This window comes from Papilio xuthus, unplaced genomic scaffold (genome assembly GCF_000836235.2).
Source record: "Papilio xuthus unplaced genomic scaffold, Pxut_1.1 DF825946.1, whole genome shotgun sequence".
NCBI lineage: Eukaryota > Metazoa > Arthropoda > Insecta > Lepidoptera > Papilionidae > Papilio > Papilio xuthus.
In genome coordinates, this window is record NW_013532703.1 from 3137220 (window position 1) to 3153747 (window position 16528).

The following is a 16528-nucleotide window of genomic DNA, read 5'->3' on the forward strand; positions in this document are numbered from 1 at the left end:
GCTTTACAAAACTTATCATACTTTTTTAGTTCTAAGATATTTTCTTGCTTTTTTGTCATTTTTTCTATAAAAGTGTGATGATTTTTTTTTAAATAACTAAGCGAAAACTAAGAAGACAGGAGAAACGATGCTACATTAAGTATGCTCTTAGTAGGAAGGCACGAACAAAAGGCTTTTGTTACAAGTGCCTGCCGGTACAGTCTCCGGGCCATGCAGTAGAACAAAAGATGTCCGCGTCAACGCCTTTTTAATATAATTTAAAGAGATTTTAAATGACATTTTAAATTAACCATTTATACGTATATCCTAAACTGGAAGTGAATCTGTTAGTTACTCGATAAAGGTTAAATAGTTAAAAATGGATTTGATTCCAAATTAAGGTAAAATTCCAACAAATTTTAATAAACTTTTTCTCTCGATTAATAAGGAAATATACTGAAATTTATTAGGTAGGTTAGATAAGATCTCGAAAGAAAGCGATAATTTGTTATTGTAAGATAAGTAACCAGGGTGAATTAACAATTGATATAAGATCAATTTAAAACAAATAAATTTTTAAATATATAACTTTAATTCATACATACAAACTTTGTAAATGTCACACATGAAAAAGGGAACATGATGTATATAATTTTAATATATAAAGTGTTTTAAAGGATGTAACTGTAAGGTCCGCATACAGGGGATGTAGGTACGGTGGCAATTACAGCTGGGCCTGCTAATGGCAACTTCTCAGCGAGTAAAGAGCTGACAGTAAGAAGAGACAGGGTATCAGCTAAGCTGGTGGCAACAGCATTAGATTGGATGATAGCTGGAGTAGCAGCAGTAGAGTAGACCACTTCGGTAGTAGGAAGACAAGAAGCTGGTGCAGCGATAACGCTGGTGCCTCTCAAAGCCTGGCCGAAGACAGCCTAAAAAATATTTCATATTAGTAACATCTAAATTTATTTTGCCTCGACTATTTATTACTTTGTCATCTGTGGGTCTAGCACAATTCTTTGTGACAATCGCCTTCGTATCGTCATTGTCAATTATGTCAAAATAAATTAGTTTTATTTTATTAGTTTTTAGAGGTTTTGAGTGTAATTTACGCACGATATATTGCGAAAATTTTAATATCCTGTTATAATATCCTGTAAAAGTGTAAAAGTAATGTAATGCAAAGAAATTAACAAACAATTTAAATACAAATTTAGAGTGCTTTAGATATGTAAACAAAATTAAAAATGATTAAAATTACCTGGAAGCCAACAGCTACAACGAATAAAATAGTAAAGAATTTCATTTTCCTTGAAATACTTCTTCAGAATAATTAGTTCTACTATTTTTGTACAATTTATATATAAACTATTTACCTAATTAGTGCCGTAATGTGCATTAGGAAATATTTTATCTGCATATTGTCAAATGAAATACAAAAACATTTGAAACACGACTTAGTTGAACTATTTTGTTATAAATTCCTAGTAAAATTACTCAACAAAACATACGTATTTTTCAATGGAACAATAAGAAATCGTGTTACTAACAATAAATGAAATAAAGTTTTCACTTTAGACAAATAAAATATGGGAAAAAAAGGATTTCCTTTAAACGTCGACATCGTCAACAGCCTATTCAGAGACATGTATATAGACATAAACTTATTGTGTTAACCTAACATACAAAGCCACACAAAATAAGTGTGATATAAACTTAATAACATTATTCTCAACCATTCCAACTAATCTCTAAGCTTGTGCTAGGATATGGTTTACGACAATAGTCGAATGGCAGGATTCGAACGCTCGACCTCGTGATCGAAAATCCGTACCCTTAACCATTAAGCTATTAACGCTTAATTATATTTTGCAACTTTAAATTTTTTTAATTATTGTTACAATACAGGTTAAACTCTAAGTTACATTTGCAGTTAAGTCCATACATCATTCCTACAGTTCTACAGACCAAACGTTATGAATCCATACAGGAGACAAACTAGACTTAAGCTTGTTTTTTAAATTCATTTAATTTAAAAAGTAATGATTAATTTTTAATTAGTACATAACCTGGTTTGACTTAAACTGTAAAGATCTCAAACCCCACAAATAGCAATTTGATATTGACAAGGAGTACTAAAACATAGTTGACAATTATTTACGTAGGTATTATGAATGAGTCTAGACTTCATTCATGTTAATGCACTAAGGTATCGATTTAAAAGTTTAATTACGAACAGGTATCTACTAAATATAATTACAGTAAACGTATTTGATCCAACGTTCCTAGGGGTTTAAAGGTTTTCTTATTTTAAAATAGAAGTCTTAGGAATACCATTCAATACAATCAATTGAGAAAATGCGGCATAAACAAAGAACGTCATCGGAATGGCGCCACTGCGCATGGCTTTTAGCTACCATCATTCACACGGGGTGGTATTATTATTTAGTAAATTATTAATTGTCTGCCCAAAAATTTAACAAAACAAAATAGACTTAAAGATATTTTTGTTATTGTGACCAGATAACATTTTGACAGGTTTTTTTTTATATGAAAAGGTGGCAAACGAGCGAGCGGCCACCTGAAATCGCTGAAATAGCGAAGCGACCGTTGCCCATAGACATACGCAATTGCATATGCGTTGCCTACCTTTAATCGACGGAGGAGAGGATGCACAGAAAAAAAATATTTTCCCCTTCCATGCATCCTCTCATCCGGATAGTCTACTTCCACTTCCCATCCTTTCCCTATAAAGAAAAGAATGGGAAGGGAAAGAGGACTAAATTAGGCCTCCGGGACGCGCACTCATCAGACGAAACGCGGAATTGCTTCCACTTTACGCCTGTCTTCGGTGTGGTCGTGGTATTTCACCGGGCGAGCCGGGCCGATTCGTGCGAAGATGTTAAAGCGGGCTCTACCACTGTTAAAAACAACAACAACCTCTTAAAGAACGATTGAGAAGGAAGATCAGAAAAGACTATTTGTGGAATGCATTTTCACTGATAGATGTGAAGAACGCATGGCATTTGTTATTTTTTTATTAGTTACGTTATTCATAACAGTATTTGTCCAGACCAAATAGGAATGGATCTAGGGCACTCAGAAATTATGGACATGACAGCTAACGCAAACTACTAGAAGTAACTACTACACTATAGGATATAGATATAGATATACGATATATGTTTTTGAATCTTTTAACTCGATAATTGCTTATCTGCAATATTTATTGGAGCTTTTGCAAAATCCACCCCTGTGTCTACTGTTCCCACGATCCCTAAAAATAGAGGGGTGAGGTTTACTTACACTTATATTGTATTATATAGCATCCGACTGCGGCATTAGTTGCCAGTGTACTTTCGAGCCTGAATGTCGTTTTCTAAATCTTTTATCATTGTAGAAGCCTCAACAGTAAAAAAATTATTAATGTATGACGAAGTGAAAAAACTAAACAAAACTTTGTAAGTGATATTGTTCTATAAGTGCAGTGTGAAGGTAAAGTGAAGTTATGACGTTACATGCCTTACCGGCACTCAATTACATGTTACAGGAACAAAGTTTTAAAAGAATCGATACATCAAAAAGTAGTATGCCTTCTTTAATTTATCTCAATCGGTAAGTTTAGTAGGGCAGACTTCGTTTTATAAGTATCATCCTTGTGTAAAGCTTGAGCTCGATCAATAAGTTTACTGCGGCTAAGTCTTCTCTATTGATTATTTTGTCAGGTGTTGTTATGGTTGGGAGAAGAGCATAGTTTTTTTTTAAAACGCGACTTGCAATGTGCCGCATTAATTACACTAAATATTTACTAGTGTTTTTAATACTTAAAAGTCAATTTACACATTTGGATTTCAATTTAATTAAATTGAAGCCTAAATTAAGTTATATAATATAAATTGAATAGATTATGAAGATTTTTTACAAATACGGATAAAGAATCCTTTGTTCATTAAAATAAAAACGTAAAACTAAACGCACAATAACATTCTAACGAGACGTCACATTTCCGGCCGCCATTATGGAAAAATTGTATTAAGCGACTAAATTTAGACGTACTAAGACCACGTGTACTGTGTATGCAAGTGAGGTACTTTTCTATTTGTTTTGATAACTTAAAAACTTTGAGCAAAGCAAAAGACACGACTCGTCTTAATTCGTTATCGTGTTGTGAAACGATTTGCTTGTGCTGCGCAATTTTCCTAAGTTACGGTTTTGACCGTGTTTTGTTTTCGAAGTTCAAACAAGGCTTAACTACGATTTTCCAATATGACGAAGTTAATACAGCAGTTAAACTTTAGTAGTAGTAATTACTTTGACCTTGTTGGTTTTGAGCCTAACGCCATTAAAGGGAAGATTAATTAGTAAGTACAACTTTTTCTAAATCAATTATTTACATTCATAAACATCGTTAAAAGTTCAATTGCAATAATCTAAGCTTTAATTATATTAAAACAAAAATATTTATTCGTAATACGTCATCACATCACACCATAAGTGACAGATTACCTTGCTTTGTTAAAAATATTTGTGTGGTCTCACTCTCATTGTCTTTGAACTTCATAAGTACATGTATGCATGAAATAAGTTAATCTGTTATTAATAATTATACCGATCTTTCCAAATATACAGCAAAATCTAGTATTTTTAGGTTTAGATTTAGACAAATTAAGTATGACTTGAATTTGTAGTTTATGTAACTCATAGAAACCAGTTTAAATGACTGTATTGACTGAACAGTGTTTACTTTGATGTTTTTATTAGTAAAGATAGAAGAATCACCATAAGACATATCCTAAATTCTAAATTTGAAAATGTGAAAAAATGTGGTGTGACTAAAATTTTATGTGTGTATAAAAAGATTTCATTGTTTTCAACAAGTTTAAAATAAAAGAATCAAGAAAATGTTATATGTAGGTATTTAGAGATAATTTTTAAAATTGCAATTTTGTGTCACTAGTAGTGAGATGCAATCGGTCAGTTGAGAAACAAGTCAGTTATAGCTAGCCTGGTAGCATGGCTATCCAATATGGTAAATATTTTCGTAGTATAAGAAGTTTCATTAAAACACATAACAATCTTTGGACTCAAACCTTTAGAATATCCTATTGAATCACACTAAAACTTTAGTAACAAAGGTGACAAACATATGGATAATGGTTTTTGAATTAAAACATTGTGCAAGCACATATGTCCCTACAATCTACTTAAAATCATGTTAAATTTACATATAGTTTCAAATTGAAAAATTAAGGAGGCCCAACCATACTCCTCTTCCTAGAAGAGGATTTGTATTTGATGGCGGAGGGAATACAAAGGAAGCGGAAATATTCTCTTTCTGTGTATCCCCACCTCCATTGATTCATCTTCGCAATGCATCTGTATATACAAATGTCTATGGGCAGTAGTCGCATATCTATTTCTGAAAACTGGTGGCTTCTTGGTCACTTGCTGCCTTATAATATTAAAAAAAAGAAATTTATGGCAATCACAGTTATAATTTAATGTGTAAAAGAACATTCCTTATTATTCTTACAAACAAGAAGTCTTCGTACAATCTTACTAATATTATAAATACAAATGTTTAGATGGATGTTTGTCTGAAGGTATCCTGAGAACGGCTTAACGGATCTTGCTAAATTTGGGATAGAAGTAGAATAAAGTTTTTTTATTATTATTACCGTGCACATGGAGTCGGCAGGCGACAACTAGTCATAAATAAATCATGAAACACCACCTGATGTCTTACATAATCTTAGATCAATAAAATGAGCTGTAGATTGTATGTATGTATACTACATTTCTATTGGCTGTTTTGCAGCGCTCACATTAATATTGCTTCACATTTGTATCAATTTAGCAAGTCAATTATTTGACCTTGAATGTCAAGAATGTAATATGAACTTGCATTACACATTGTTGCTTTTGCAACATTTTATTTTATACAATTGTATATTTTATGAAAGGCACATGCACATGTAATTGCTATTTTTATAATTAGATTATTCATGTGGCATGTTGTAACTTTTGTAAAATTATTTGATTCCAAATGTGAATTTTAGAAGAAAACAGTCTTAATATTAACAAGATGTTTCTGATCTTGTAAGAGCATAGCGTGGCTAACCTAACATTACTAATTGTATCAAAATAAATTTAGGCTCCTACGAAACTTATACTATTAAATTATTTTTCATTTAATTTAGCACTATTATGTGAAACCCTCTTATAGCACATAATACATTTTTATTTAAGACTACTATACCTACTTGACATTTGAAAAAATAGTGTGCTAAAACAAAATCGCGGCCGCGCCTTCGCTTCTGAATAAAATCAAAAGTAATCATATGAAAATAGGATTGGGCGAGATAAAAAAATTCCGGCGACCACGCCTCGGTTGCGGATTTAAAAATAAAATGTAAACATTTTTCTTGCCAATACGCCAACACACGTGACACTTTGTTTATTTGGGTTCTCGTGTGTAACCTTCGCAGAATTTTATTTATTTTATACTTTTGTTTACTATATCTTTGTACACTATAATTTTTCCATCAAATAATATAGGCGAATATTAGTCAACTGAAGATTAGTGAACTGGCCACCATACTTGAATCACGCTACAAAATTTATAAAATCCAAGCTCCCCAAGTAAAGTAATCGGGTTTTAATGCTGTTTGAATTTTTTATTTAAATTCATGCTAATTCTGTAGATTTTCCATTTATAATTTTATTTCATTGTAGACGGTGCGACGCTAACCCTTTTTTGCCGGTACCCACGTATATTTGCGTTTAGTTTTCAACAATGCTATGAAGATAATATAGACTGATATAAAAAACATTAGTAATACCTTATACAAAAACCTAATACTTTCCTTTTCGTCCGTCCAGTTTAAATAATACGTCCTTCGTCCTTCAAATAACATTAGGTCTCGCATACATCGAGTGTTACGGCGTAGTTGTTTTAAAAATAAGTTGCTCTAGCTGACGATGTAATCGTTCGTTCGGACATAAATTGATGCTGCACGTCTCAATACCTATTTATTGAGATAGAGTGCACTTCAAGGTCAAAACTGTCCGGCTAACGTGGACCAAATGTGTGATCCCTATCTATAACTAGCATTGGTTAAATAATGGTTAATAATTTCACTACTTCTTCGTGAGTTAAGCTTCGACAAAGCGTCTAATGAGATTGGATATTAGTATTAGGCAACGTATATCAACATTCATCCGTCCATCTTTCCATACATACAAATATTCGTATTTATAATATTAGTAAGATTAAAATGATAGTAATATAAAATGTGTGGTCCAACTTATGGTTTTGTTTAATAATTTTTTTTCTAATACATCGTATTTCTATTGCGACCATAGTGTGAAATGATCCTTATTTGAGAGAATGAAGGAATCTATTTCGGTCTACAATTTCTATTCAAAAGCGAATAAAGCTTTTGCCAACTTCGAGAAGTATTGACGCAAGTTTGTTCAAGAAAATGTATATCTTAATATAGCTTGTTACGCACGGGTTTGCTTCCAATTTTCTTGAGAAATTAGAAGTTTTCAAACTTATTTTGCAATCGACTAATTGGTTGGATCAATTAATAGAAAGACGTGACGTAACCAAATTGTTGTAATGTAGCTTGCAGTATATACACAAAGGTATACAGCTCCAAATAAAGTTCCATAATTGGGTTGTAAACAGGCATTAACTTAAAATATCCATCCAGTTGGCTACGGTAACAGGTTTTCCTTGTGTTGTCACATCTAGTGACGTAGATTTTATATCTACCTACATTATATTACAATTGCTTTTGGCAATGCTCAGTAAACAAATATATTTTCCATGGTTTATCATGATCGTTAGTGAAAATGAGGCTTAATTAAATTTACAATTTAATAACGTTATTCCTTTATAAATGTACTTACACATTTCACCTTGCAGAAAGTCAAAACAATACGATAAAATGTAAACAGATGTCTGAAAACAACAGGTCTTATCTTTAGAGTGGCTTTAATTAATAGGAAATTCAAATTTATCTTTTACTTAATAAAATATTGTTGTAAAGGTGCGTTTACAATAGTTCAATGTTTCTTTCTTTCGTTAAATTCCTCCATGCAAGTCAAATTTTTGACATTGCAACCCCGAATTTAAAATAAGATAAATGGAAAACTTTTCATATGTTTTATATGCAGGAATTTCTTAAATCGAGCAGACGAAAATATGTATAGAAACAATTATCCTCGGCCCAAAATTTAAATTGATCAAAAAACACGGTCGGTGTATAATGTCTTTTACGTTGTACCATTTATATCTATTTTTATATTTGGCAAAGCTCTCTCATAATTTCGAACAGGGCTTGTTTATCCCGCTTTCTATCAGTTCCCAATTGAATTTCCTATAAAACGGACGCCTTTAAAAGAGAAAAGCAAACAATATATTTAAATTTTACCATAATATGCTGTATACGGCATACAGCATAAAAATAATTTTTAGAAAAATTCCCTCAAAGAATCGATTTAAAAAATTATAACGTAATTATTGTATAAACAAGTACTTTACATTCCAGTGTTGTGATACTACATTTTATTTGAACAAAGTTTTTTTTTGTCATTTTACTATTTAACTTTTTTTTTCGTCGTCAAAGATGGTCGTGAAACTGTACTGGTAAGAATAATTTCATTGTCACCAAACCATTGACGTCAAGTATTTACGAGTACATATTTGAAATTGATTTTTTTTATTCTCCGAAACTACCCCCTCGTAATACAATACCATAGCGACCATTTCTACAGCGTAGTTCCCATTTCCACTAGAGCGACTAGCCAAACAACTTGTTCTATTTATATGGCTCTTGACTTAGTGTCATTCATATACATCAGTTTTTTTTTGCGGTGTCCTAGTCAGTGGAAATGGTTCATAGATGGCTCATAATATGTTGCCTGGGTTTAATAACTATATATCGATTACTAGAAAAAGCTTTGATGATCGTGGATACCGTATCAATTAAGGTGAACAAGTCTAATGTGTGTAATAGATGTAATTTTCAAAATTTGTTATCTCTGTTTTATGTATGTAAAATGAGGGAGATGACTATTTGTTTCTATTCATGTATTTCGGATGGATCACAATGGAAAATAACTAAAAACCAACTTTATTACAGTCACGTGAACTAGTCTTACCACTGTTTGTTTATACTTATCATTGTATTACTGGAGATTTGAAAGACACTTTCCACGTATACAGCATTTCGTTGTTTATCTTTTGATATAAACTGAGAATCTTATTTGTCATTGTAGATAAACATGATAAGATTTGATGCTGAAAATGTTATGCAAATAGTTCTCCTTCACATAACATCTCATGTTAAATATTACTTTACCTATTTTTTAAGTATGCCTTTGAAAATATGACCGCAATTCAACGCATAATGTTTTGCGTTTTAACGTGGTATTTACTATAAATCATTTTATTTTTTAACAATTTAGATAATGCTGAGATGTAACTTAGTTAAAGAAATCATTTTTAAATTACAGTGTACATAAAAAATCTTAAAACGTAGTATAAAATAACTCATTCTTGAAAAGCTTAGAAGACTGCTACATTGTTTAGAACTAGAATCTAGGCTGTCACAACTCTACTGTTCTATATTACTGTAGACCTAACCCGAATATTTGTGACCGTATCGACATCAACAAAATTTGTGCACGTTTATAAAGTACACCAAAAATCTCATACTAATCTTACTACAAATAACTAATATTATAAATTCAAATAGATTGACGGATGTTTGTTTGAAGGTATCCGAAACTGCTCAACGTTCTCGCTGAAATTTGGCATAGTTGTAGAAAATAGTCTGACAGAACGCATAGGCTACTAATTTAGGTTTTTTTAATTCCGCGCGGACGAAGTCGCAGGCGTCAGCTAGTTTTGTCCTAATTGACGATGACGATACAATGGCGAATATCACAAATATTCTTACTAGACCCACTGTGCGCGTTAAAAACAAAAGACCTATTAATACGTTGAAAGATACAAGTACGTGTCAGTTAACATGATGCACCGATGTCAATAATGGAAAATTTCCATACATCGAAACCAGGTCAGTTGACATACTTGTAGGTATTTATGTACGATGCTTAAGATATAGTGCCTCGTCGATTTGATTCATAGTTAAACTTCAATCGTCTGACTTATTACTTATAATTAATACAGATGGATAGATGCTTGATTGAAGGTATCTCCAGAACGATTCAACGATCTTGATGACATTTGGCACAGATGTAACATAGTCTGGAAGGACAGGCTACTAAGTTTCTTTTATATCTCACGTACGGAGTCGCAGGCGACAACTAGTTGTCGAATTGTTTCGTCAAGTGTATTTAGTTTTCGATATCGATTGTATTTTGTTTTATATTTGTTAGTTGAAATATTTATTGATTGCTTAAATCCGGTATTAAAAAATACCACAACAGTAATAAAATCGTGACTTAAATAGAAACACTTCTCCGCTAATGTATTGCTAAATATTATTGGTCCCTGACTTTATGTGCGTATAAAGTCAAGGATAACGCGAACATTATAAACTAACTTCGCACATTTAATACGCAGTATTTTACCTTTAGCCTTTTTTTATTTTATTCACAAAAGTACTCTTACTTGAACTGAATAAGCTGAGAGCCCCTATATGTGAAGTGACCACGACGACTTTGACATGACTCATGTTGCCCTCGTGTAGTACATTGGTATTGTTAATTAATAATTATGTTGTGATATTGCAGTGGTGACTGCGCGTCCCTGAGCGTTGCAGGCAGCAAGCGCTCGGCTTTGTCGGCTTCCGACGCCGAGTGTTTTTCGCTGTGCCTGGGCGCCGGGCCTCTGTGGTGAGTTTATTATTTATTTACTATTTACAGACTTTGTACACCGGCCGAAATTTTTTTTAGGAGCGGCCAAGGATTATACATGACACATGTAGCGTTCTGAAACTGAAAGTTAAACTTAAATTTTTTAAGGCTCTCATAAAGTAGCGCTAGTCCAGGGCCTTAAAATATGTAGCGTAGTACATATTCTCTAATATTTAGCAGGATAGTGTATGATAAATGTGTTCGCAGGTGGTCCTGATGTCCCTGCTCATGGCTCGGCACCGCCCGGAGGGGTGAGCAGCGGGGCTTCGAGCCCCGCAACCCCATCCACCCCCACTCACGACGACAACAACCGTAAGTATACATACTGTGCAGCTTTATTTTTACAAATCTAAAATGGCTACAGAGCAAAAGAACTTTTCGAGACACTATACAGATTCTCTGGCATTAGGATACGACTTCTTCACTAAATTGTTAAGGGTTTCTTGGGGTCTGGTCTATCAAAGAGAACACTATTAATAAAGTAGGACGTTGCTTCTTTATTAAATAAAATGGCACCTTTTGAATAAAAAAAGAATTATGGAAATCGAACCAATAGGGGCAGAGTTATGGCGAACAAAAATAAAAAACGTACAAACGAATTGAAAACCTCCTTTTAGGAGTCGGTTTAAAAAATGTCGCAATTCTGCTTTATCTACTCAACATTTGTCATTTGTTCGTTATTAATTTTAATACATAGTTTGTATTGTGTTCTAAATTAGTGCATATATTTTTGTGCAGCGTTTAAATGGTCTGTAACGTCAGGTGACTTGTTGAGCGCCTTGCTATGGGCCAGCGCGAGCTCGTTGGCGGGCAGCGCGGAGAGCCTGGCCGAGGCCGGTTCACCGCCGCACACCCATCCCGCGCTGCAGCCGGAGCGACGTGAAGCGGTCAGTATGCGCTTAAATAACTACACACACTTATTCCCCCTTTAAAAAATTCAATTCTCATCTCTCTACTTTATGATCTAATCTATTATTCTCTCTAAGATGTTAAGAATGAATTTGCTACTTCATTGATTTTTGTATATGTTAATTGGTCAAAACCATTAATTTCTTCTGTAGCTGGCACGTCATGATTAGTGTTTCTGGTAGAGATATGGTCTACAAATCTGTTGAATTTACATTTCTATTGTAATTTTGTTACATTGTAAACACAATGAATAATGATCATAGTATATAGTGCAGCCACAAAGGCAAGTCAAGTCGTATTTAACCTCTCTTATCATATTGATATGGCTTAAAATAACCATCCTATTATACTCGGCCCACTTAGATACATGTAAACAGCATGATCTAGTTTTCTAGGTTAATTATATTATGTAATTGCAAAATTGTTCACATTGTAATTTTATAAAGTTCTACTCGGAATTTATAATTTGTCGCCGGTTTATAATATAAAGTGAAATTGTACACTGAGGAAATTGAAAAACATATCAAAAATGTAAAAAAAAATGTTTTGGGACACTCTGTATATAGCATTCATGTCTTGGTAATAAAGAGATAGAGATTTAAGTGTTTTATTATATTACAGGTAATAAGCAAGATATTGGAGCGTAAAGATCGTCAACCAGTGAAGATTGAATTCAAGATTTTCCTCACTGAGAACACTGTCACTCGCTGGGAAGCTGTAAGTTAACTTTTACCAATATGAAAGACTAGCTGTCGTCTGCGACACTGTCCTCGCGGAATTAATAAAACACCTAATGAATAGCTCATGTGTTCTTCCAGAGTATGTTCTACATCTTTGCCAAATTTCATCAAGATCCGTTGAGCCGTTCCGAACATACCTTCAAACATCCATCCAACCATCCAAACATTCGCATTTATAATATTAGTAAGATAGTATTAATTTTGAATATTTTAAGCCATACGCTTAACACTTGAGTACAATTTTACAAATTAATTTGCAAGAAATATTGTTTTTAATAAATAGTTGCAATAGTGATTATAAAATTGATAAATAACACAGAAATTGTCACATATTCGTACGTGGTTTTAACACAAATATAGCAATAAGAGAAAATCACGCATTGCAGAAAAATTACCTCATATTTTGCATAACTATCATAATAATGAAACATGCTGTAGCTGTAATGTTTTCAAACACTAGTATGCTATCAGTCAATTGGTAATCGATAATGAGGTCAGCGACTTATCGCATGACGTCACTATCGCATACAGCTGGCTTCTAATCAATATTATGAAAAAGTTTAAATATACTCAAATAATTCAACAACGCCTGTTTTCTGAGCTCCAAAATATTAACTAATTAATGTTAATTAAGCTGCCTCGGGTAAAATGAATTATTTTCATTCTGGCTAAAACCGCTGCACTGTGTTTTACAAAATAAATTATCCCAAAAAAAAAGAGAAGATGAACTGAATTCAAAAATAATAACCTATAATAACCATTTAATCTAATCTCATCACAAAGTATTGAATATTTTATTTTTTCTTTCCAGGTGGTGCAAGGTAACACCATCTACTTGCGTATGCCGGCAGTACTGCAATCCGGAAGTAAGGAGAGCTTTATGCTACTCCTGGACTTTGCAGAAGAACGACTTGGCTGCAATAAGTTAGTATTTAGTATTATTAAATAGATGTAGGTAATATTAAATTTCCACTACAACACTCAATAGTAACGAAATCTATGCTAAAAGACTGTTTAGTGTGATAAATCTACCCTAAGGAGTGCCCTCAATAATTGAATGTTTAATTTATAAAGGCATGTCTAAAAGTCCGGTAAAGACCGGAGAGGAGAGCAGATTTTTAGTGCAAATAAAATTGAGCGTTATTGAAACAAGATTAAATTAAATTTTTCCTATGAAGAGGCGAATGCGCGCGATGCTCTCCACCCCGGTATGTGTAAACGGACCCTTATAGTTGCTATTAAAACATTATTTCTGTTTAAAGTCATACTAGTATGTATACTGTTAAAAATCTTTTAAGTAGGGAATCGTTAATATGTTTTTTTTTCTTCCAGCTGCATCATCTGCGTGCTGAAATCCCGGCCGGACAGAGCAACAGTCCTCCGCACGTTCATGTTCATGGGCTTCCAGCTGCTTGCCCCCACATCGCCCCTCATGCCGCAAGAGATCAACAACCCCGACTACGTCTTCCTGCACTACAACATGCAATAGACTCCCTCATCCTTCCAACGCTCTAGCACCGCTTTCCCAAGTACATTTACTTCTTTATCATATAGTAGTTTGCGGCTGTTTAATCTTTGACAAGTGACAGCAAGTATTATATACCATAGAGTAGTTATGTTCAATTTAATTATGATGTTTGACAAACTGTTTGATCAAATGTTTCATACATTTATTTGATTATTAAATTAATTTTAATGACAAATTATCTCATAAATGAACGGACAATTTGAATCAAATGTTTGACAAACTAGGTTGGATTCATATAACATTCATATCCTAATGGTATTACATTTTATTCAGTATTCGAAGAGCTGTCACATGGTCGTGGGGAAATTTTGAAAGAGCACTTTTAATTGTAAAGTATTGCTTCGCGCTTGCTTATAGTGGTTTCGGTAAAGTTTCAACAAGTCTCCTAGCGTTTAGATGTTTAGTATGTATTCCTATTATGTAGATTGCTTATTGATTTCCTTTAAAGGCATTGAACTAAATTATAGAAGTTTGTCACAGTTAGATCAACATTCTCGTAGATTTTGCTTAAAATTTAGAATCGCAAATATTTCATTGTCTTAGAGGAATCAAGAAGCTTTTTTAGTTTTAGTTGTTTATTATTTCTTTCTACAAATTCAGCTTTGAATCGCTTTCGACCTTTGAAAATCAAAACTGTTTTGTAGAAACTTAATTTTAATCTTTATTATTATTATATTTAACGCGTATATGTCGTCGTGTATTATTCGCCCACTCCGGGGTAGAGCCAAATAAAAAAAATTAAACAAAAAAAAATTAAAAAATAAAAAATCCAAAAAAATAAACAGTTTGTTATATTTCTATCTCCACTTTTATTCTCTGCTTGTGTACGTGCACACGTATCTTTTAAAAATATTAAATTTATATAATAGTTTAACTGAAGATTTACTTTTAATTACATATAAATAAATAACAAAGTCCTTTTAACCTCAGTGGCCATAAGACAAAATCATAAATCTATGATGAAATGGTTTAAAAACTTTTGAGGTTAAAAGTCCTGCAGTTATCACTATTTCCATTCAGTGTGTACGTACAAAACCTCTTGTTTTTCCCACATAAAAAAAATCCCTTTCAAATCACATTTATTTACGCCTATACATTAACGAATTGTAACTTCAAGAAAGCATCGTTAGTGCATAAGCGCCTAAATTCTATATGAAAAAAAATAGCATCTAAGAGGTTTCATGTTTTTTCTTAATTTAGTATTTCTATATAAGACATTCTAATTAATGCCATCGTACAAAAAAAATTGTAGAGACAGCACATAACTACAACAATAAGATAAAATTCAGCAAAATTTTACCACAATAGATTCTATAAATTAATATATTCGGTGCAAAAATGGCATAAATTCGGATGTCGTTACAATTATTAGTGCGAGCAACTCTGCTCTTTTAGCATTTAGGATTACTTTGTAGCGCTCCTAATTTTCTTTGATTCAGTATTTTGTGGAGTATTATAAACAACTTTTTGACTTTATTATGGGGCGCTGCTTCTAGTATAAGTTTACTTTAATGGAAAATCAATTAAAATTCATCTTAACCATTGAGGGTTTTATTTATAATCCAAACAACACAACAATAATACTTTAACCCCCTCGGTGGCCAGTCTCGAGTGCAATTGAAGAAGGATCACCCTCCCTCCTTAAACCCTCGCTGGCATTTAACTACATACTACAGGACTAAATGTTACTCAACAAGGATTGGCAACTGCATATTGTTTAAATCTTTTTATAAAAAACTAGGAAACTTCGTCCAACAGTGGATAATCTATTTTATTAACTACAACTAAACTCAAACATCCTTTACTTGAGTTTATTAATTAAAGGTTACTCATACACCTTGAGAAAACCTGTTTCCTAGGAAAATTACAAATCAGTTTGTGAAGGTTAAATAAAACTATAAAATAATTTGTTACGTTTTTATATTCCTTTAACAATAATAAAATTTAGTTTTACACATTGTAACTTTAGTCCAAACTTAATTGCTAGCGATTACTACCAATTTAAAAAAAAATGTCACTTATTTAAGAACAACACTTTTTGTTTGATTCATCATTCAATATCATAATTATAACGGAACAATGGTCTGGAAAACTATTATAGATAAAATTAATATTTTTACATATAAGGGAACTGTATTAGTATGTAGATAGTCAGATACTAGTGATATACATTATCTAATACCATAAGAAATATTCAAAGTTATTAAAATACACATTTCTTATAAATTGACTAGACCTATTCGAGACTGGGTTAAACTACGTTTGGCAAATGATAATTAACTTATTACAAATAATTAAGGTAACAGTAGCATAAAGCTAAAATACTAAGCAGATCAAGTTGCTTCCAGCATACATGAGTGCCAAAGAAATAGAAGGTAAAAAAAAAAGGATTCACATCCACAAAGTACTGTCAAACATTCTTACTTAACAATTCTTATCCAATCAATCTTAAAATTATAACTTTCATAGAAAAAATATG

The 16528-nt window shown here is 32.5% G+C and overlaps 1 protein-coding gene across 1 annotated transcript; it reads left to right on the top strand.

The window, feature by feature from the left end:
* Positions 1-8521: 8521 nt before the first annotated feature.
* Oda (Ornithine decarboxylase antizyme) lies at positions 8522-15591 on the top strand. Its single transcript, XM_013320883.1, is given in 8 exon segments — positions 8522-8635; positions 10750-10851; positions 11080-11086; positions 11088-11184; positions 11635-11759; positions 12403-12498; positions 13333-13445; positions 13854-15591. Coding segments are annotated over 8 exon segments (717 nt in total). The 5' UTR covers positions 8522-8615; the 3' UTR covers positions 14011-15591.
* Positions 15592-16528: the final 937 nt, after the last annotated feature.